Raw genomic sequence first — 23,580 nt, 5'->3', positions numbered from 1 at the left:
TACCTTTGTATATGCGAGTCTCTGCTATTAGATGGTGGTTCCATAAGGTCAGTGACCCCATTTTATTTATCTGTAAATAACCCCTAACACATAGAGAAAATGCATACTGTACCTTGTAGAGTTGCTTAGGATTGAATGAGATAATGTAAGCAAAGCATCTAATGCAGTGACTGTCATATAGTAGATGTTCAATAAATTAAGTTATCAATAAAAGTTTTACTGTTGCACTAAAACCACACAATTTCATTTCGGAGTTTAGTAAAATCAAGGCTAGAGAAAAAAATATAGATTCTATGTTTTTGAAAGATCACAAACTGTAGTTGCAAATTGCAGATTTAGAATTTGAACCAATTCTCAAATCTTTCACCATAAATCACATCTGATTGAAATACTCCTGATATATTATAACTGAAATTTTTTTAAAGATTTATTTGAGAGAGAGCACCCGCGCGAGCACAAGCAGGAGCAGAAGAGAGAGAGAATCTGAAGCTGACTCTGCACTGAGCTAGGAGCCCCGCTCCGGGCTCCATCTCAGGACCCTGGGGATCAAGTCCCTGAAATCACGACCTACCCTGAATTAACCCACTGGGCCACCCAGGTGCCCCTAACTCTTGAAATTTTAAAAGACTGGTATGAATTATGAGCTGACAAAACTTTCTGTAAACAGATGGATTCTTCACCCCATACAGATTATCTCTTCTCCCCTCATTTAAATTCATAGGAAACTTGTGGTAAAAATAGTAAAGCTCAACAAGCACAAAACATGTATCACATGAGTAGCATTTATTTCTCCAGTTGGTTAGCTTTTGTTCTTAGACGCGGGGAGGCAGCTGTTCTTGTGGTCACTGTTAGAAAAGCAGAACTAAAGCAACGAGAGGGAAGGGCAGCAGCGTTGGGAACAGGCAGTGAGCTGGAGGACTTAAACTAGGGGATGGGTGGGAGCATTTTTGTTGCTGCCGGGAGAAAAACGGGGGTGGTAACACCAGTGTGAAGTAAAAAGGCTTTCTGGGAGGACAGCAGCGCGGAGAGCAGGCTTGGTTAGCTGCCCGGCGGCGGGCGTGTCCAGTACAGGCCGGTGCGCCGCTCCGGCTGCGAAGGCTGCAGGCTGGGGGCGGGGGAAGCTGAGGCTAGGTCAACGAAGGGCAAAGGAAGCCGGACACTGACGCAGTTCGCCTCCCGATTCCGGCCTTCAGGCGTCTAGTGGGAAACCGAGTCCCCATCTGAAGCCGGTCTTCAAGCTGCCTCATTACCCCACAACCCTCCCAGCCACTTCCGGTAAGAAGCCCGGCACCCACAGCCCAGACCCCGCAGAGCAGCGCGCAGGCGCTTCGGGACTCGGCGGAGGCCGTGGACGCGGAGGGAGGGGGTGTGTGAGCCGTAGGAAAGCCTCTTCTGCGCCTGCGCTCTCTGCTCTTTCCCCCCCCCCCAAACAGGTCGGGGGGGGAAACAAACCCTGAGCCGACGTAGCGAACCCCCGGGGCTCCCGGCCGGGGTCGCTCTTCGCTCCTCTGCTTGACGTCGCATCGAGTCCCCAGAGATCTCTTCAGAGGTGTGGGGAGGTAAGAGCCCCCATTAATAGGCAACTTGGCCTCTCCTCACCCCTGCTGCACTCTCGGAGGGGGCGGGGTGGCCGCTGGACCCGCCGACCTGGGCGCAGGGTCTGGCCCTCCTTTTCCTCCAGGGGCCGAGCCTGGGCCCCCGACTTGTTCTCTTTCCGAGCCCCTAGAGTTGAACAGGGAATCACGATCCTCAAACCTCGAGTCCCCTCGGTAGAGCTTGGAGGGCCGGAACCGGCAGGGAGAGAAATCTCGGCGGCTTTTTGCCGGGTCCCACCCACCCGGGCCGCCTCGAGTCGCCCCGAGTGCTCGGGGCTGCCGGAGAGCGCCCCGGGGACCGCGGCGGGCGCAGGGAGAAGCGCCCCCAGGGCTGCCTGTCCCGCCAGGGGAGGGGCTGTGCCTGCCTGAGGGGACTGTAGTTCCCGCGGGGAGATAGTCTCTGCCGCTGGGAGGACTTGGCTCCAGCAGAATCTGTCATCACCGCCCTTGCTCTTTCGTAAACCCCATTCTGGCACCGATGCATTTTCTCATCATTTTGGACAGAAGGATGCGGTGGTGTTCCTTTTCTCTACCTTTTCTTTGGTACCTCTGGAAAATTCTAAAAGATGACCTAACTTTTAAACTATTAACTTACGTGTACTACAGTGATTGCAAATTATTCCAGACTGAGTGTTCTTGTTAGTTTGGTATGGAAATCAGTCCATACATTTGATAAGTTCATCTTTTTCAATAGGAAATTGGTTGGTCGATTTAGGTTCCTTAAATTATTATTTTGAGCTTGTTGTCTTCTGAATTGGCAGAAGTGTAATGGTTTGATCCAGGGAAACTATACGTAAATTTTCGCCCAATTTCTCCCTTTTTTTTTCTCCCGTGGATATTAAACTGCATGCTTAGTGTCAGAAAGAAAATCTTAAATATAATAAAGATTAAGAAAATATAATAAGCCATAATTCCACCATTTAAAGATAATCAACCGCAGTTAATATTTTGACTTTTACCTTCCAGTCTTTTTTCTCGTGGCATTTTCTTAATTATGATGATGAGATATTATATAGAGTTGGATTGCCTGCTTTTCTTGCTTAAATTTAAGTGTTTCCTCATGTTTTTAAAAAATCTTCGTAAGTATAACTTTATGATGTTTGATTATACAAGTAACGCATAAGCAAAATATCTTTTGAAACAGTTACATGACAGATAAAGCTCCGTTCCTGTTTAATTATAATCCCAGTGTTATATAATATGATGGTATCACAGTTTTTGAACCCAGTGGGGTCTCAGGATCCCTTTACAAACTTAAAAATTATTGAGGACTAAAAGAGTTTTTCTCTAATGCAATATATTTAGTATTTTAGAAATTAAAACTCAGAAAATTTCTAAAAATTATGCATTAAAAACCCTTCACATGTTGAATTAAGTAATATTCTTGAAAAATATATTTTCTTTAAAAAATTTAGTGAGAAGGGTAGCATTGTTTTTTATTTTTGCAGATCACTAATGTCTGGCTTTATAGAAGGCAGCTGGATTCTCATATTTGCTTCTCCCTTCAATCTGGTGTGCTATCTTGTACACTAAAGCACATTAAGAAAATCCAGCCTTGCATAGGTAGGTGTTTGGAAAAGGAAGGACCCCACTGACCTCCTAAAAAGTTCTTGGGTCTTCCAGGGGTCTTCCGACCAGTTTGAGAAAGATGATTTAACTATTCTTGTATTGATGCACTGTTAGGTTCTTTGAAATTTTGCACTATTACAAACATTGCAAGTTGAAAGCTCTTGATAATGTGCCCCCCCCCCCCCCAAGTGCTAATGTTTCTCTAGAAGTAGAATTACTTTGGATGCCTGGGTAATTTTCTTTTGTGTCATAATGTTGGTGTTAGATGGTTTCAATTAATGATTTAGTGAAATATCTTTGCATGTTTTCAGTTGCTTTGGATTTTCTTAAATTTTTAAAAAGGAGAATTGTAACATCAAATGGATTCTCTTTGGGACTGTTAATACATGTTGTCACATTGTTTTTCTGAGAGGGTATACCAGTTTACTTTCTATCAGCAGTATCTGAGATGCTCTTTTTGTCATACCCTTACAAACATTGACCACTTTTATTAAAAAAAATTGTGGGGGTGGCTGACTGGCTCAGTTGGTAGATCATGCGACTTTTGATCGTGAGTGTGAGCCTCATGTTGGGTGTAGAGATTGCTAAAAAGAAAAATTGTGTTCTGATTCAGTAGGCAACAAATGGTAAGTGTTCTACTTCATATTACGTTGATAGTACAGATGGTGCTGTGAGTATTTTTTCATAATTTTATTAGTTGTTTGTAATAGTTGCCAATTTATAGTCCAGTGTCAATGTATTTTTCTAACAGATTTTTATTATCTTTTTTTTATATTGTAAGGATATGCACTATAATTTTTTTAGGAAAGGAACAAAATTATCTTTTCTCCTGTTTACAAAAGTAGTACATTTTTGTAAAAAAAAAAAAAGAAAAAGAAAAACAAAGAAACTAAAATACTATAGAGATACATAATGTGGATGTGAAAGACATGCATAATCAGATACCATTATTAACAGTTTGGTGTTGGCCCTCCATATTTTTCTTCTGTGCCTTTGCTAATACTTTTTTTTTTAAAACAACTTATTTGTAAAAATGGGTTTGTCCTGTGCATGATGTTTTGCAGTTTGATTTTTTGTCATTTAACATTACATATTGGCTATTTTCCTATAGAAGTACATATAACTCTGGGCAAAGTTTTATCCAGAGGGGCTTTAGGAACATTAATTGTGATCTTTAGTTATCTGATGTCAGGCTCCTGTCCTCTTCTGTATTCTCTTCCTAGGTGATCTCAGCCATTAGCAGGTATGTGCTGCCAATTCCCAAATCTTTTATCTATCTCAGACTTCTCTCCTGCATTCCAGATCCTTATATTCAACTGCCTATTGGACATCTCCCCCAGGATGTTCTCAAGGTACTGCAAACAACAGTGCAAATGTGAACTCATGTTTTCCCTCAGTCCTGCTCTTCTCTGTATCGCCTGTCATGGTCAGTGGTACCACCGTCTACCCAGTTACCCATGATGGAAACCTGGCAGTAATCCTAGCTTTTTCTCCCTTGCTTTCACTCTCCAGAATTTCCCATTCTTTAGCCACTTTTCTGTTAATCTCCTTTCCATCTGCTCTGTCCTGTGTCAGTTCAGGCCCTCATCATCTCTCATCTGAACCATTTTAGGAGTCTCCTTACTATTGGTTTTGTTGGTTTTCTGGTTAATCTTCTTTGTTGCTGCCACTTTTTTTTAAATCATGAAGACATTTTTTAAAACCATTTTTTGTAAAGTAAATATTGTAAATCTTTGATTGTAAATCTGAGAGTACATAAATGGTCAGGTGAGTAAAAATATTACCTAAATAAAATAGGTTATCATACGTACACATAAACTTCTTCAGAATAGGGAGTATATCTTATATTCCTTTTGTGTCTTCTTTATGTGCTAGATTATTGGCACAGTACGTACATCTTAGTTGAATGGAATGGAAATTATGTGCAGCTTCAAATTTCATGTTAAAAGGTTTCCTGTACAGTATTTATATTATATCTTATATAAATTGTTGGATTCTATTATTATTTATCTTACCTTTTCTATACATTTTTAGGCACCTCAGATGACATAATGCTTAGTAGTACAGTGTGCTATATAGAGATAACTCTATAAATAGATATTTCATGAATTCCATACTTTTTAGAAAAATTGTTTTTTTCTGATGAGAGACTATTTCTAGATTTTCTAATTCCTGTGCTTTATGTTTTTAATATGTTCTATATTCAGAGTTCCTTTACTACTTTTTGCTATTATATTTTTTAATGTAATGTTAATGTTTATCAAAGGGATACTTGTACATAATTTAAAGAGTAAAATAAGACTACAAGACTTAAAATGAAAAGCAATAATCTTTTGCCCCAATCCTCTCTCCTGAATCCCACTCTGCAAAAGCAGCCTTTTTCAATCAGTGTTCCTCATCCAAAACGTAAATTGCGTTACTATTTCCTTAATTCCCTCCTGGATGGTTTAAAACTAGTAATACTTAAAAAGCATAGGAAAGAAGGTAATTCATTACATAAAGTGGATGCCTTAGGGCATTAAGGCTTCATTCTCTTACAGAACCTTGCTGAGAAACACTCTTGCAGTGACTAGACTATTCAGCTCTTTATTTTTTTGTTCAACTCTTTTTCACCTCTAGGTTTTTAAATAACCTGCTTAAGTAAGCAGCTATCTCCCCATCCTACCACAGTTTTAGATGTTATTTACCAATTTCCTATTATAGAAGATGAGAGTTTAGGTTTGTTACACAAGCCTCCACCTTTAAACACTGCACTTTTCCTCACCTCTTATCTGCAGATTAGTTCTATGTTAATTTTTAGTTAAATCATTATTTAGTGTTTACATCATTTAAGTATGTGCATAATATGTACAGGTGACCAGGTATATTGTGCACTTTCTTTGTTATATAATTTTTTGTTTTTTTCCTAGAGTTTATAATTACCTTAGTTATTTTTTTTTTTAAGATTTTATTTATTTATTTGTGAGATTGAGAGAGCACACAAGGAGGGGGAGCAGCAGGCAGGGGGAGAAGCAGGCTCCCTGCTGAGCAAGGAGTCTGATGTTGGACTCGATCCCAGATCCCTGGGATCATGACCTGAGCCAAAGGCAGACGCTTAACCGACTGAGACACCCAGGCGCCCCTACCTTAGTTCTTCTATATATCTACCTTTTATGTATCTTTATGAATGTATGTTTTATATCTTTTTAATGTATCTTTTAAAATGTATATATTTTAAGATTTTATTTAAGTAATCTCTATCCCCAACATGAGGCTCAAACCTACAACCCGGAGATCAAGAGCTAGCTGCACCCTCCACTTAATGAGCCAGCCAGGTGCCCTGTCCTTTATATCTTTAATTTATTAACAACCCTTCAGACAAGATATGTAAATCCCCTTTTGGTAGATTTAAAATGTCTGTTGTTTGTTTTGCAACATCTTTCCTGTAATTGCCTGTCACCCTGCATCCATCTTCATGCATTGCTCTCTAGGCCTGTTGTTGCACAGCTTTCTTTGAGGTGTGTCCTTGTATGATCATCTGTGCATTGCATTTGTCTCTCCCTGTGTTGAATAGCCTGTTTCTGACTTCAGCCCTTCCTCTTTCTGGTTGTCTCCCTCATGTTGATAGAGTACATATTCTAGTGGGCCCCTGAAAAAGACTAAAGGGGAGGCAACATTTCTGGATTCTTGCCTGTCTAAACATGTTTTTTAAAATTCTTCCCTCAAACGTGATTGATAGCTTAGCTAAATATAGAATTCTGGGTTGTAAATAATTTACTTTTAGAATTTTGGAGGCATGGTTCCATTGTTTTCTACCTTCTACTGTTGCTACTGAGAAGTCCAATGACAGATATGATAACCAGTCCTTTGTATGTGACCTGCTATTGCTCTCTGGAAGCTTTTGTATTTATTCACTAAGTCTGTAATAAGCTTATTTTTTGTGGCAGGCATTGCTCAAGATACTTTGAATATATTGGTGAACAAAAATACAAGATATCTACCCTCATGAAGCATAATTTCTTGGAGGGAGGAGTTGTTCCAGATGGTAAACAATATAATAAATACATTATACGAAAAGTTAGGAGGTTGTAAAGTAAACGAATGCCTTAGAATAGAGAAAAAGGAGAGCAGGATGGGATGGGGAGGCCAGGAGTGTAGGGGAAAGGTGGGGGCTGCAGTTACAGCCTGAAATGGGTTGATCTTTCTGTAAACCACTCTGGTATTCTGAAATTTCACAATGATGTGGCTTGATAAGGATTTTTCATTCATTTTGTTGGGCCCTGACTGGGCCCTTTCCACCTGGAGATCATATCCTTCAGTTCTGAGGTATTTTATTTGACAGTTTCTTCCTTTTTTTCTTCCTGCAGTTTTTTTATGGACTTATTATTTGAATATCAGACCTCTTCAGATTAAATTTCTAATTTTTCCTCTTACTTTCTTTCCCTTTCTTTTTGTTTTACTTTCTAGGATATTTTCTCAAGTTTATTTTCCAATGCCTTCACTTCATTAAAAAAAATCTTTTTATTTTAGAGCGGTTTTAGATTTATAGGATTATTGGGAAGATAGTCCAGAGAGTTCCCATTAACCCCATACCCAATTTCCCTATTATTACATCTTACATTAATATGGTACACTTATCATGATTAATGAACCAGTATTGATATATTAGTATTAACCAAAGTCCATACTTTATTCACATTTCTTCAATTTTTCCCTAATATGTTCTGATCTAGGAGTCCATCCAGGATACCACATTACCCTGATTAGTCTTTTTTTTTTTTTTTTTAAAGATTTTATTTAGAGAGAGAGAGAACGAGCAGGGAGAGGAGGGTCCAAGGGAGAAGCAGACTCCCCGCGGAGCAGGGAGTCCGATGCAGGACTGGATCCCAGGACCCCGGGATCAGACGCTCAACCGACTGAGCCACCCAGGCGCCCTACCCTGATTAGTCTTGTCTCCTTTGGTTCCTCTTGGTTGTGACAGTTTCTCAGATGTTCTGTTTTTGATCTTCTTGAGAGTTTTGAGAATTACTAGTACACTATTTAGCAGAATGTCAGTTGTGGTTTTTCTGATATTTTTCTCATAATTAGATTGGGGTAATGTGTTCTAGGAAGAAGACAACAGAGATAAAGTGCCATTGTCATCACATCATATCAAGGGTACATACTATCAACATGACTTACCACTGTTGTTTTCTTTTATCCACTGGCTTGAGGTAGAGTTTGTCAGGTTTCTCCACTGTGAAGTTATTTTTTCTCCCTTTCTATACTGTACTCTTAAGAAGAAAGTATGTACAGCACACTTAAGCAGCAGGGAGTTATGTTCCACTTCCCTGAGAGCAAAGTATCTATGCAAATTATTCAGAATTTTTCTGTGTGGGAGATTTGTCTTGTTCCCTGTTTATTTATCTCAATATGAACTCATTTTTTTTAATGCTTTGGGTAATAAGCCAGTACTGGTTTATATATTTTATTGTTCAGATTGTTCCAGCTTTGGCCTTTGGGAGCTCTTTCAGTTGACTTCTGTATCCTTTTAACATACCTCCTTCATTGTATGTGTGTATACATCCATGCGTGCATGTGTACATGCACTTTATTTCTGGGATTACAAGATGCTCCATGCTCATCTTGTATATTTTCTGCCCCGAAATGGAGCCTTGGTTCCTTTTGTTGGAGAAACCATGCTCTGGGTGCTAAGTATGATTGTTGTCCCTGGGATGTCTTGCTTCTAGGCCCTCTCAGCTAACAGAGCAAGAGATATACGTGTTTATACTAATATCTATAAATATTTCACATAAAAAATTAGCACAGATGTGTAACCATCTCTGTCCGTATTAAGCTACCCATGAGTTTATACCGATATCTCCAATTCAAATCCATTACCATATGGATCATTTTAGCTTCCTTCCCTTTTGCTTATCTCACCTTCCCTTCCAACAGTGAGAAACCTGGCTCCCATCATTAGCCATCCATTTACTTTTTAATTCTAGTTCAATCCAGTATACATGTATAATGGTTTCAAAATTGTTAACCCATACCCCCATGGGAAACAGTTTTATCAACTAGAGCACAATGCTTGTGTTCCTTTTGCCTTCAGCCTTACAGACTCATTCATTTCCAAAGGTAGCACTGTATTTCTCCACCCCTTTCAGTAAGGTTGTTTTATATATTTGTAATAAATGTAGCCTCTTTTTTCACATTCTGCATTCCATTCTGAGATCACCCAACCTTCTAAATAATTTTTTAAAATTTGCATGCATTGAGGTTTATTTTTTGTGCTATAACCTGAGAAATGCTCTTAATGTCTGTATTCACCACTATAATATCATACAAAATAGTTTCACCACCCTAAAAAAATCCACTGTGCTTTACCTGTTAATCTATCCCCTACCCTAAACCACCAGCAATCACTTACGTGTTTACTCTCTTTGTAGTATTGCCTTTTCCAGAATGTCATACAATTAGAATGGTACGGTATGTAGAGGTTTTTTGTTTTTTTTTTAGATAGATAGCGAGTGAGCAGCTGGGGAAGGGCTGAGGGAATCTTAAGCAGGCTCCACGCCCAGCACAGCACCCAGTGCAGGGCTCAGTGTAATGACCCTGAGATCACGACCTGAGCCAAAATTAAGAGTCAGATGCTTAACTGACTGAGCCACTCAGGTGTCCCATGTACAGTGTGTAGATTTTTAAAAACAATTTTTTTAAAGATTTTTATTTGAGAGAGAGAGAGCATAAGCGGGGGGTGGAGAAGGGGCAGAGGGAGAAGGAGAAGCAGATTCTGCTGAGCAGGGAGCCCAGCTTGGGGCTTGATTCCAGGACCCTGAGATCATGACCTGAGCCGAAGGCAGACACTTAACCGACTGAGCCACCCAGGTGCCCCCAGTGTGTAGATTTTTAAAGACGGGCTTCTTTTAGCTAGCAATACATATTTAAGACTCACCCATGCCTTTTTGTGGCTTGTTAGCTCATTTCTTTGTATCATTGAATAGTATTCCATTGCATGAATGTATCACAGTTTATTTGTCCATTCACTTACTGAAGGTCATTTTGAATACTTCCAAATTTTGGCCCTTATAAATAAAGCTGTTATAAACATTCATATTTAAGTTCATGTGTGGACATAAATCTTTAAATCAGTTGGGTAAATATGTAGTAGTATGATTGCTGGATCATATAGTAAGACTATAGTTTTATAAGAGACAAACTGTTTTCCAAAGTGGGTGTACCATTTTGCATTCCCACCAGGAGTAGAGTTCCTGCTGATCCACACCCTTGCAGCATCTGATATTGTCAGTTATTTGGATTTTAGCCATTGTAATTGATGTAAAATGGTATCTCATTGTTTTAATCTGTAGTCCCTAAAGACAAATGATGTTGAGCATTTCATCATATGTTTATTTGCTAACTGTGTATCTTCTTTGGTGAGGTGTCTGTTTGGAACTTTTGCCCATTTAATTGGATTGTTGGTTTTCTAATTATTTAACGTTAGGAGTTTTTTGTAGACTTTGGATGCAAGTCCTTTATCAGATATTATTTTCCAGGATGTGGCTTGTCCTCTCATTCTCTTACAGTGTCCTTTTCAGAGCAGATGTTTTTAATTTTAATAAGATCCAGCTTAATCATTTTTTGATTGGATCATGCCATTGTTATATTTAAAAACTCATCACTAGACCCAAGGTTATGTAGATTTTCTCTTATGTTTTCCTCAAGAAGTGTTATAATATTGCATTTTACATTTAGATCTGTTATCCATTTTAAATACATTTAGGTCTGTTACCCATTTTAAAAACATTCAGGTGTAAAGTCTGTATCTAGGTTCATGTTTTTGCATAGGAATGTCCAGTTTTCTCAGCACCACTTGTTGAAAAGACTAGCCTTTCTCTTTTGAATCGCCTTTGCTCCTTTGTCAAAGATACATTGACTATATTTGTGTGGGTCTATTTCCAGGCTCTCTATTCTTTTCCATTGATCTATATGTCTATTCTTTTGCCAGTACTCTATTACCTTGATTATTGTAGCCTTCTAAATCTTAAAATCAGAAAGAGTGAGTTGTCCCAATTTGTTCTTCTTTTTCAGCATTATGTTGGCTATTCTATGTCCTCTTTTTTTCCATATACACTTCAGAATTCTGAGTTTCCTGAGTCCTACAAAATAGCTTGCTGGCATCTTGATTGGGTTTGCATTGAGAACTGACATCTTAACAATATTGAGTCTACCTATCCCTGAAAATGGAATATATCTCCATTTATTTAGATCTTCTTTGATTTTTTTAATCAGTATTTTGTAGCTTTCCACATATAGGTCCTGTATATATTTTATTAAATTTATACCTAAGTATTTAATTTTTTCAGGTGCTATCATAAATGGCATTTTTAAAATTCCAAATTCCAGTTGTTCTTTGCTCATATATAGGAATGCATTTGATTTTTGTTTATTAACCTTGTATCCTATGTCCATGCTGTATTCACTACTCTATTTCGGGAGGTTAGTGTTTGGGGATTTTCTACATTGAAAATCATGTCATTGCAAATAGAGACAGTTTTATTTCTTCCTTTCCAAATGGTGTACTTTTTATTCCCCTTTCTTGTTGCACTAGGAGGGTTTTCAGTACTATGTTGAATAGGAGTTGTGAGAGAAGATACCTTTCCTTGATCCCAGTCTTTGGTGGGAAGGCATGCAGTTTCTCATCATAATGTATGTTAGCTGTAGGTATTTTGTAAATATTCTTCATCAAATTGAAAAAGTTCTCCTCTGCTCATAATTTGCTTAGAGTTTTTATCATGAGTAGGTATTGGGTTTTGTCAGATGCTTTTTTTTTTTTGCATCAATCAATATGATTATATGATAATTCTTCTTTAGCCTGTTGATATGGTAGATTATATTGATTAATTTTCAAAGGTTGAACCAACCTTGCATACCTGGATAAATCCCACTTGGTTGTCATGTATAATTCTTTTTATACATTGTTGGATTCTACTTGCTAATATTTTGTTGAGGATTTTTATGTCTGTGTTCATGAGCAGTATTGGTTTGTAGTTTGCCTTTCTTGTAATGTCTTTATTTGGTTTTGGTATTAGAGTAATGCTAGTCTTATAAAGTGAATGAGGAAGGGTTCCCTCTGCTTCCTTTTTCTGAAAGAGATTATGAAATATCATTTCTTCCTTCCTTAAATGTTTGGTAAAATTAATCAGTGAAGCCACCTGGATCTGGTGATTTGTTTTGTGGAAGGTTACTAATCATTGGTTCCATTTCATTAATAGATACAGGGCTGTTTGGGTTATCTGTTTCTTCTTGTGTGAGTTTTGGTAGCTTCTGTCTTCTAAGGAACTGGTTCATTTCATCTGATTATCAAGTTTTTGGGCATAGAGTTGTTAATAATATTCCTTTATTTTCCTTTAGTGTCCATAGCATCAGTAGTTATATTCCCCCTTTCTTTCTGATATTGGTTAATTTGTGTTTCTCTCTTTTCTTGATTAGCCTAATTTATTAATTTTACTGATTTTTTTTCAAAGAAAAGAGTTTTTGGTTTCAATGTTTGTTTTTTTTTTTCTGTTGGTCTATTGTTTTCCTGTTTTTAATCTCATTTGTTTCTGTTCAATTCTTTGTCATCTTTGCTTTTGCTTGTTTTGCTCTTCTTGCTCTCCTTTTTCTAGTTTCCCAAGAGGGAAGCTTAGATGATTGACTTTTAGATCTTTCTTTTTTTAACCTATGCACTTAAGTTATAAATGCCCCTCTAAGCACTGCTTTCACTGCATCCAACAAGCTTCACTTGAATTTGAGATTTTTGCTATCACTTTCCATGATAACTTTTCCCCCCTCCATATGTTCTTTATTTATGGCTTCCCATTCCTGTGTCATAGTTGCATTGTTACTTTTCTGAGAATATTAATTAGTTTCTTTGAAGTTTTCTTCTGTTTCCTGCATTGTCTCTTTCTCCAAGTTCCTTCTGTTTGTTTTGATGTCTATGTTTTTGTGTACTATTGTATATGTATGGTATAACCACAATTTAAAGAGGGAAGTAAAAGAAGTAATGTGCTTTGTTAAATTAGGGTGACATACCACTGTTACTGAAAATTGTTCTGAAGTTTACCTGTTGCCAGCATAATTATTGTTCCTTTTAAGATGACCTTTTCCTAAGGGTGCTCAACCTTTGAAGTACAAAAGTTTCACTATAGAGTGGCCACTTGTGAATTTCTCCTTATTTAAGTTGCTTGGTATAATGAATTACCTGTATTTGTTGAGTTGTGTTTTTCATCAATTATAGAAAAATTCCTAGCATTATCTTTTCAAGCATACTTGTTTCATGCTCTCTGTCTTCTGTATGGGACTCCATTCTCATGACGGATGATTTCTGCCATCCATGTCTCTTAACCTGTTATATTTTCCCCTTTCTTGTCTCTCTGGGCTGCATTTTAGGTTATTTCTTCAGTTAGGTTTTCCAGTTCATTCAGTTCTTTCTTAGCTGTTTCTAATCTGTTTAATTCATCTTTAAAGTATCCTTATGGGGCGCCTGGGTGGCTCAGTCGTTAAGCGTCTGCCTTCAGCTCAGGTCATGATCCCAGGGTCCTGGGATCGAGCCCCACATCGGGCTCCCTGCTCTGCAGGAAGCCTGCTTCTCCCTCTCCCACTCCCCCTGCTTGTGTTCCCTCTCTCGCTGTGTCTCTCTCTGTCAAATAAATAAAATCTTAAAAAAAAAATAAATAAAGTGTCCTTATTTTTTTTCTGGACCTCCAGTGTTTTCAGTTCATGGCAGCTATCTTGTAAAACCCTCTCATTTGTTCATTGTCTTTTATTCCTCACTTCCTACTGTATTCTTCAGCCCAGGCAACTGTTCAGATGTGCTTCGTAATGTATATCTTTTTGTTTGTATGTATATATTGCAAAATTTGTATTGTTTTATTGTGTTTTACAAAAGTAACAGTATGGAACAGGTTGGAAATTTTTTTTTTTAAATATCTTTCACTAAAGACAGTGTGAGGAACATTGCTGTAGAGTGTTCCACTTTCTGGGTTTAGCTAGTTGCTTTGTTTTGATATCACCTAACTTGTCCCTTTATGCCTGAATTTCCTGTAAATACACAGTTCTAAAAGCTTGATTAGATTCAGGTTCAGTTTTTCGGGGCAGGAATACATTATATGTGATGTTGTATCTTCTACACCAGGCACATAATGTTTGGTTCTTCCACATTTATTGATGGTGAAATTGATCAGTAGAAGTCAGATGTGTTTGCCTGTTCCCACCATTATAAAGTTACGCTCCAACCTTTCATCTAACACTTTTATTTTTTTATTATTATTATTATTTTTAAATTCTTTTTTTTTTTTTTAAGATTTTATTTATTTATTTGACAGAGAGATAGAGAGAACAAGTAGGCAGAGAGGCAGGCAGAGGGAGAGGGAGAAGCAGGCTCCCCGCCGAGCAGGGAGCCCGATGCGGGGCTCGATCCCAGGACCCTGGGATCATGACCTGAGCCGAAGGCAGCTGCTTAACCAACTGAGCCACCCAGGCGCCCCTCATCTAACACTTTTAGAATATATTGATAGCCACTGCCTAGTCTGTTAATTGCATTAAGGATTTCCAAGAGATAATTATTAAAATTTTAATAATAAAAAATAAAATTTTAATAATCCATCTGTGTTTATTAATTGGAATTCTTATCTAAAAAACTTTCCCTCAGCAGCTACTTTATTATTCTAAAGTACATGGGGAGGATAAATTATTGGCTCTTTTCCCTCAGTGTATCAACTTTCAGAGTAATGAATTTGTGCCCTGGCAACCCTCTAATGAGTGGTGTTATTTGTTTTTGTTTTTAGTATCATTATGATCTCTTGGTTTTTTATCTATTTGATTTGTGTTCAGTCCTTTGCAGCCTTCATTCATTTGATGTTTGGTTGTCCCATTTAAGACAGTAGGAGCCCCCCTTCAACTAGGCTCCTCTGTCCTTTTGATTTTATCCCTTTAGTTACCGATAGATTCCTTTAGGGAGTCTCAGGTTCATTTGTGGAGTTCTTGCGACAGATCAGAGGTTTATCTACTTTATTCATAAAACTAACTTTTTTGTACCTCTCTTGTATGTTCATTTTCTGTTTCTTTAACTCCTGCTCTTAGCTTATTAGTCTTTAATCTTCTGTTCTGAATATAAGCATCTAAAGCTCTAAGCATTTGAAGTACCACTTCTGCTGAATCCCACAAGTGTTTGTATGAAGTATTTTTACTTGTATGTAGTATATTTTATATTATTGTATTATAGATTTATATTTGGTATATGGTACTTATAACTATTTTTAGCTTTCAATTGTGAATTCTTCTTTGACTTACGTAACTTAAGTAACATGAGTTACTTAGATAAGTCTTTTAAAATTTACAGTGTATGTATGTATGTAATGTTGTTAGAGTTGGTTTTCATGTCATTTTGTATATAAGGAGGCAATTTTCCTAATTAAATTGTAGATTCCTCAAAGCAATATATTTATGTCTTTTTCCTGACTATGTTTCTTGGTATTCAGTAGATGGCGTAATATTTATATTTTAGAGAATTAAATGAACTATCATAACTTTTTATTTTCTAGGCATATAAGGATTAAACTCTGAATAAGTCTACAAGTAGGATGGACAGTTATTTTAAAGCAGCAGTCAGTGACTTGGACAAACTCCTTGATGATTTTGAACAGAATCCAGGTTTGTTGGTTTTTAATTTTTGCTACTAATGGAATTTTTAAGTGTCTGTGATTCAGTTATCCCGGATATAGAGTACTCTTAGCAAAATTTGGTTTCAGTTTTGGTCACATGGTTATATTGTGTAAGTTCACATTTCATTATAATATACTAGCCTATTCTTACACTGAATAGAACCAATAGCCAGAAATAGAAGTAAGGAAACTAGAAGTTTTCTCTACAGATACAAATTTAACTAAAAGAAAGACCTTTAAAATCAACATGAGCCAGCTAAAAGCAACTTGAAAACTTTACATAAATTAGTATTTCATTAATATGAGAGATGTTTTACTCAGCTGATAATGAAGACTAGGAAACTAGAGAGAGAGAACCAAGAAGTTAGATTGTTTTTCAGCTCTTCCTCAGTCTGGTTTTTATAATGCAACTGAGTTGTTTTAGGTGGAATTTTTATCACATTGTGACATCTACACTGAAAAGTAAAAACCCTAAGTAGTTTAAATCTAAATAAAAATACTTTTGGAGGTTATCATTTTGTAAGAGAGTAGCCTATTTCTGATCTAAACAAAAGTTTAGTTAGTTTAGGAGTCTTAAAAAACATATTTGTGATAATTTTGCTTTGGCTTTCCTGAATAACATTATATCTCTATTTTAATTAGATGAACAGGATTATCTCCAGGATGAGCAAAACACATTTGATTCTAACCACTGTTCAGTTTCTTCAGAGTTGGCTTCCTCACAACTGACTTCACTGCTACCAAAGGATCAACAATGCATTAATTGTTGTGCCTCATCAGAAACATGCTATGAAACAAATCAGATTTCCCTGAACAAAACGCTTGAGGGACTAACTTCCATACAAAATGAAAAAAATGTAACAGGACTTGATCTCCTTTCTTCTGTGGATGGTAGCACTTCAGATGACATCCAGCCTCTCTATATGGGACGATGTAGTAAACCTGTCTGTGATCTGATAAGCGACATGGGTAACTTAGTTCATGTAACTAATAGTGAAGAAGATATTAAACAGTTATTGCCAGATGATTTTAGGTCTAGTGCAGATTCTTTGATTGGATTGGATTTATCTTCAGTGTCAGAAACTCTTTGTGCTTCTTCAACAGACCGTGGTAATAATACTGTCAGAGAGGAACAGAATGATGTCAACTCCGAATTACAAAACAGAGAAATTAGTGGAGCTGAAGAATTGGGTATAAAAGTAGATACAACACCTTCAGATTCATGTAATTACAGTGTAAAAGAGAATTTAAAGGATAAAAAGATCTCTAATCAGTTAGAACCAGTTGTTGATTTTAACATGCCATCTGCTTTGACTCAACAAAGTTCCGAAATGTTTGATGCCAAAGACAGCCTACAACACAAGGACCAGCCATGTGAGTTACTGAAAGCCGATAAATGTTTGGTAAAAGAGGAAGGAGATGTGGCAGTCATAGCTGCCACAGAATGTTTAGAAGAAGGAGACCACACAAGTGCTTTGCCTTGCAGTTTTCCAAAAAATGAAGATTTATACTTAAATAATTCAAATGCAAAAGATGAAAATTTCAAATTACCTGACTTTTCCTTTCAGGAAGATAGGACTGCTATAGTTATAACACAATCTGCAAAAGAAGGCTCAAGAGATGTAGATCTTAAAGATCATCAAGATGTAATTCAAGATTCCTCTCCAACTCCACATGTTTCAGGTGAAGAGATGTACTCTTCACTGACCTGTCTTCCAGTACCTGGGTCTTTGTGTGGATCATTAATTGAGAGTAAAGCACATGGTGATTGTTTACCACAGAATGAACGTAAAGATAACATACAAGATGCAGTGCCAGTGCATGAAGAAATACAGAAGAGTGTTATTCTGGGTGGGGAACCATTGGAGGAAACTGATCTTTTGAAACAAGAAAAATGTAAAAATATAATTGAACAGGTGGGAAATAGAAAGGTAGAGTCCAACCAAATGGTAATCAGAGTTGAGTCTTTGGATCACCCTGGTAACACAAACTCTTCTATAGCTACAGAATCTCAGATGGAGCTTTCTGGTGCTAATGCCCCAGTGTTTCCTGATCATTGTGAAGGTCTCTCTTTTTCAAGCAATGATATTGATGGGCAAGACTTAGATTACTTTAATATTGATGAGGGCATGAAAAGTGGTGCGCTAATTAGTGATGCTGAACTTGATGCCTTTCTGACTGAACAGTATCTTCAGACTAGTAACATAAAATCGTTTGAAGAAAGTGTAAATGACTCAAAATCTCAAATGAACCAGATAGACACAAAAGGCCTAGATGATGGGAGCATCAATAATATGTATTTCAACGCTGAAACAGGCGCTACTGGAGAAAGTCCTGGCATTGATATGATTTGTGAATCAGTTGATAAACAGAATACAACAGAAAATGGTGGCCTTTCTTTAGGGGAAAAAAGTACAATTCCAGTTGAACAAGGGTTATCTAACAGTAAATCTGAGATTACAAATGAATTATCAGTCTCTGATATTAACAGTCAGTCTGTTCATGTTGGAGGGGCCAGACCAAAGCAATTGTTTAGCATTCCATCAAGACCAAGGGGTTCAAAGGAACCAAATAAGCCAGATGTTCCACATATGCCTGAAAGTGAGCCCAGCATAGCAAATACGATTGTTCCAACCACTTGTACTACCGATTCTACAATTGATCCTCAGGTTAGCTTCAACTCCAATTACATTGATATAGAAAGTAATTTTGAAGGTGGATCCACTTTTGTAACTGTGAATGAAGAATCTGTACCTGTAAACACTTGCAAAGAAGGCCTGGTTTTGGGCCAGAAACAACCTACTTGGGTTCCTGATTCAGAAGCTCCAAACTGTATGAACTGCCAAGTCAAATTTACTTTTACGAAACGGCGACACCACTGCCGAGCATGTGGGAAAGTAAGTTTAAAAATCTTTGTCTTTTATTCTTTCGAGACATTTTAAGTGAAAGTGAAATTTAATGTGACAAAAAAGCTGATTAATAGATAATTAAAAGTTTTGGATAGTTTAAAATCATTTTTCACTTACATGGAAATATATAAAGCACTGTCATTTTATAGATTGCTTGAGGGTGACTAAATGTCACCTTGTCATGAGTATGATGTACTGGGAAATGAGGAATGCTAATTACTAGTTTTTGTGAAATCTAAGAATATGTCTTTATCCCTCTAACATTAATACATGAGATGTCCCAAATTCAGTAATATACCCCTGTATCATTGAATTAATTTCAAGACCACTCTGCAGTTAGTGTTATAGTCTATATCTAGGGGAACGTTGGGGGGTGGGAAGCAAATTGGCTGCCACAAGGTTCAGAATGCTGAAGCTGACCTTGTTTGCATTCTGACTGCCTTGTCTATAAACTCTTAAGGGTTGCCTATAGAAATAACATTGCATTTTTTATTCAGCAATTTTTAGTATTACGTTGGTCTCAGATCAACCCTCCTCTCTTTTAGAAAAATAATAACATTCTACTTTTAAAAGTTTTAAGTAAAGGACCACAGAAAACTTTTTAAATTATAAACCTATTCATTAAAGAAAATTTTTGTTCTTTTCCAATTAGCAGAATTGATTTAAAGGAATTCTCCTTGTCAGAGACACGATTTTAAATTGCAGAAACCTCATTGAAGTAAAACAAATAGAATCATTTTAATAACTGCCTGTGATTATAGTGATCAGAAAAATTATTTATATAATCAGAAAAATGGTGTTTGGTTAATTAGATTTTTGGCTCCTCTCCCCCTGCCTTCCATAGGTATAAACGTGCTTGACACAAAACCAAATTTGATATTTTATTCTTTATAGGTATTTTGTGGTGTCTGTTGTAATAGGAAGTGTAAACTACAATATCTAGAAAAGGAAGCAAGAGTATGTGTAGTCTGCTTTGAGACTATTAGTAAAGGTGAGTATTAACCTGACATATTTTCTTCCAGTAATTGAATATATCTTAAAAACAATTGGATCGTGACAAAGATAAACTTCTTTATTTTCTTAAGGCGAGGACCTAGTGTTGACTTATCTGGCTTAGGTGGGACATCCCACGGCTTGGTTTCTCTTCTTTTTGTTCTACTCTCACAATTAATACTACCAATCTGGAAAGGAAGCATTCAGTTTCTGGAGTGGCAGTTCATTAACTTTTAACAGGTACCAAGTCCCTAAATGCTGCATTTCATCTGCCTATTTGTTTTGTCATCATCATTGTCATCTTTCATCCTAATCTAAACATTTATAGAATACTTAACAGTAAGTAGAATTCAGTGTTATAAATTAATAGCATAAGGCAAGATAATAGTTCCCACCTTTTTGGAAATTACACCCTAAGATGGGAATACAAAATAAGGTAATAATATTTATGATTTTATAGATAAGTTCATAGGACTGTCACAGTATTGGCACATTTTTGTCTCATACATTTTTTTCCCTTCTCAATTTTAGAATTTTGTTTGTATGTATTTCCCATTGTTTCTGGCTCCCTAACTTAGCTACTACCATTATCAGCAATTATCTTGGTGGTCTTATTTGTGTTCTCACAGAGTGTGTGTGTGTGTGTATGTGCATTGTATTGTGTGTGTGTGTGTTTTTTTTTTTTCCCTCAAATACACATTTGCTCTTTTGAGTGCTTCTTGGCATTTTCCCAAAGATTTGTTGACAGTTTAATTCCCAGCAAATAGTACTTGGGACTTTTCAATACTCGACCTGTATATTAGCTCAGGTATAGCTTCCTGTTAGCCAGGAGAATAAATACCTGATAATAATTTGTTTTTCTCTTTTGAATGAAGATAACTTTTTTCAGCAATTCTCCAAAAAGCTCTGATGTGAGTCTATTAGCCTGAGGTAAGCTGCTTTTTTCCCTGCTGTTGACCTCTGCTCTGGAAGATAATAGAGTGTAAACTTTTTATATTTCCATCTTACCAACATTGTTTATGAAGAGGTTAGTTTAAGACTCTATAGTTGTTTTGTTTTTTCCTGTGCTATTTCAGTAGCCTAGAAGCCTGCTGGAGCTGTTAGCCAGACAACCTGCTGGAATTCAGAAATATGAGAGCAAGTTCCCATGATAATTCTCTCTCCCCACTTGAAAAATAAATAGCCATGAAGATCTGAAACATTATTTGAGTTGACAGGTCAGATTTTTGGGTGAACATTAAAACATTTTGACTGTAAGGTTCCAGGAGGGGAGAAGATACAGTCATTAAAGAGACTCAATAGGATGTTGAGATCATGCATTGGTTTATCAAAGAAAATATCTTGAAATGAATATGGTTATCTAGTTATCTGTTTTATTTATAGTGTTATGATATAGCATGTATTTGCACTTACGGTTCTGTTTAACACTAATTTATATACCACAAAAAAATACAAGTTATTTTAATATCAACCTTAGGGTTGGAGATGGTAGAAGTGATCATTTAAAATAATGTTATCAGGGGCGCCTGGGTGGCTCAGTCGTTAAGTGTCTGCCTTCGGCTCGGGTCATGATCCCAGAGTCCTGGGATTGAGCCCCTCATTGGGCTCCCTGCTCAGCAGGAAGCCTGCTTCTCCCTCTCCCACTCCCCCTGCTTGTGTTCCCTCTCTCGCTGTCTCTCTCTCTGTCAAATAAATAAATAAAATCTTAAAAAAATAAAATAAAATAATGTTATTAAATAAGATGAGAAAGATGGCACAGGGTTGTAAGACAAATTCCATGAGGGATTAAAAGAAAAGATAGTTTAATTAGAGATTATAGATAATGAGGAAGTTGTGCTGAGACTGTATAAGTTTCAGGGAAGCCTGCATGTGAGTGCCATTATGTAGATTTGGGGCAAGTTGGACATTACTCAAAACCTGGAGTAAGATGTATGGATTTTATTTGGTGAGTTGAAGTCATTTCATGAGAGTGCTATCATTCAGTGGCACTTGAGGAGGATTACTTTAGCAGTGGCGACATTTATAGTAGATTGGTTTGGAGAAATGATGAGGGGAGAGCTACCAGTGCTGTTCCATGTCATTTGGATGAAAAATCATTCAGCAATATTCAAGCAGTCTTTTGCATTTTGGAGCTCCAGTTGTGAAGAGAATATACTCCTGTTCTCATGGAGTTTATTATTTCATGGAGCTTAGGAATGTGGGGAGAGGTGTACAGTAAGCGAAGAGAATATCAGATGGTGATAATATCCTAAATTAAAGTAAGAGAGTGTAAGAGGGATAGATAGTAACAGATTGGTGGCAAGAGGTAGTATTTTTTTTTAAAGATTTTATTTATTTATTTGACAAAGAGATAGTGAGAGCAGGAACACAAGCAGGGGGAGTGGGAGAGGGAGGAGTAGGCCTCCCGCCGAGCAGGGGGCCTGATGTGAGGCTCTATCTCAGGACCCTGGGATCATGACCTGAGCTGAAGGCAGACGCTTAACCGACTGAGCCACCCAAGTGCCCCAAGAGGTAGTATTTTTTAATGATAGGCAGAGTTAGGCTTTATGATAATCTGACATGTGGGCAGAGACTTGAAGTGAGAGAATAAAGCTATGTGAGTATTTATAGGAAGAACAGTCCAAGCGGAGAGAACAGTAAGAGCAAAGACTACACTAGGAGAGTGCTTGCTTGACTTGTTGAAGAACCAGGAAGCCTGGATGGCTGGATCATAATGAACAACAACATAGTAGTGAGAGATGAGGTCAGAGAGAGAGCTAAGTAGGAAGGCAGAGGAGGTAGTAAGATTTGTAGGGATTTGTGAACCACTGTAAAAACTGAAATCTTCACTCCACTTGGGAAGCCATTAAAAGATTTTAAACAGAGGAATGATGTGATAGGATTTATGTCTTAAAGGAATCACTCTGAACTGTGTTGAAAATATACTATAGGGGTACAAGGATAAAAACAGAGACAGTCATATTAAATAAAGTCATATTTTCTTTAGTAGATAAACATATGCCAAATATAATATTGAAATAACTAATTGGTAGCTTATATTGAAGTAGAGTGCTGCCAACTGGAGTAAGGACATTATCTTTGCCAAGTGCCACTTCCTTTTCTTGCTTACCCACTGATTTCTTTCTCCTCACAACTTGAAAAATAATTTATAATAATTTACTTTGAAGTTCAAAAGTATTTTAATATTTTAATATTTGTTCCCCTTTCTAGCTCAGGCATTTGAAAGGATGATGAGTCCAACTGGTTCTAATCTTAAATCTAATCATTCTGATGAAAGTGCCACAATCCAGCCTCTTCAGGAGACTCAAACATCCGGTGTACCTTCACCTACAACTTTACCGATCTCAGCACTTAAACAACCAAATGTTGAAGGTAACTAGAAAAAAATGCTGTGTCTTAGACTAAAGATAATTTTTTAATGGAATTTCTAGTTTGATAAGGTTTAGTGAGGACAGAGAGACAGACTAGATATCAGAGGAATTTGGTACAGGGAACTGGTATATGTGTGTTAGAAGGTTGGAAGAGCAAAAGGGGCACACTCTAGTGACTGAGAGATTACTAACTACAGGAAGCAACCACTATTCCTAGGGTTGGAGTAATGAAATGTGAAAGGCAATATTCTAGAACTCAGTTCAGGAGTACTAAGAAGTGTTTGGTTCTCAGACCTGGGATTCAGGGTGTGACTGGTGTTGTGATTTCTGGGAGAACACCATATAGCAAATGCTGGAACCATCAGGGGGCTTCACAGGATTGGTGTTCAGTGAATGAAGGAGTATTCCAGGCTTGATGGTCGGAGTACTGCAAATCACAGGGCATGCACCTATATCCGGTGGTACTGCTGATGCAAGG

At 37.3% G+C, this 23,580-nt stretch overlaps 1 protein-coding gene and 1 long non-coding RNA gene across 9 annotated transcripts in view; one reads left to right on the top strand and one right to left on the bottom strand.

The window, feature by feature from the left end:
- Nucleotides 1–766: 766 nt before the first annotated feature.
- LOC118519909 (uncharacterized) lies at nucleotides 767–1,550 on the bottom strand. The gene is made up of 2 exons (XR_004909395.2): nucleotides 1,453–1,550; nucleotides 767–1,197 (listed from the first exon to the last, which is right to left on the bottom strand). It is a non-coding gene; the product is annotated as an uncharacterized LOC118519909 (long non-coding RNA).
- Nucleotides 1,143–23,580, top strand: part of ZFYVE16 (zinc finger FYVE-type containing 16) — a 49,314-nt gene continuing 26,876 nt past the window's right edge. For 2 of the 8 annotated variants that reach the window (XM_078067130.1, XM_036067479.2), the window contains exons 1-6: nucleotides 1,425–1,559; nucleotides 4,467–4,516; nucleotides 15,710–15,818; nucleotides 16,472–18,726; nucleotides 19,633–19,729; nucleotides 22,942–23,103. In XM_078067130.1, the coding sequence (XP_077923256.1) occupies nucleotides 15,749–15,818; nucleotides 16,472–18,726; nucleotides 19,633–19,729; nucleotides 22,942–23,103 (2,584 nt within the window). In that variant the 5' untranslated portion in view covers nucleotides 1,425–1,559; nucleotides 4,467–4,516; nucleotides 15,710–15,748. Of the gene's footprint in view, nucleotides 1,276–1,424; nucleotides 1,560–3,135; nucleotides 3,159–4,387; nucleotides 4,517–15,709; nucleotides 15,819–16,471; nucleotides 18,727–19,632; nucleotides 19,730–22,941; nucleotides 23,104–23,580 lie in introns of those variants that run through there. The other 6 variants (XM_078067126.1, XM_078067127.1, XM_036067482.2 and 3 more) reach the window with 6 other exon arrangements.

The sequence above is a fragment of the Halichoerus grypus genome, chromosome 2, assembly GCF_964656455.1.
Source record: "Halichoerus grypus chromosome 2, mHalGry1.hap1.1, whole genome shotgun sequence".
NCBI lineage: Eukaryota > Metazoa > Chordata > Mammalia > Carnivora > Phocidae > Halichoerus > Halichoerus grypus.
This window is presented reverse-complemented; position numbering and strand designations above follow the sequence as displayed.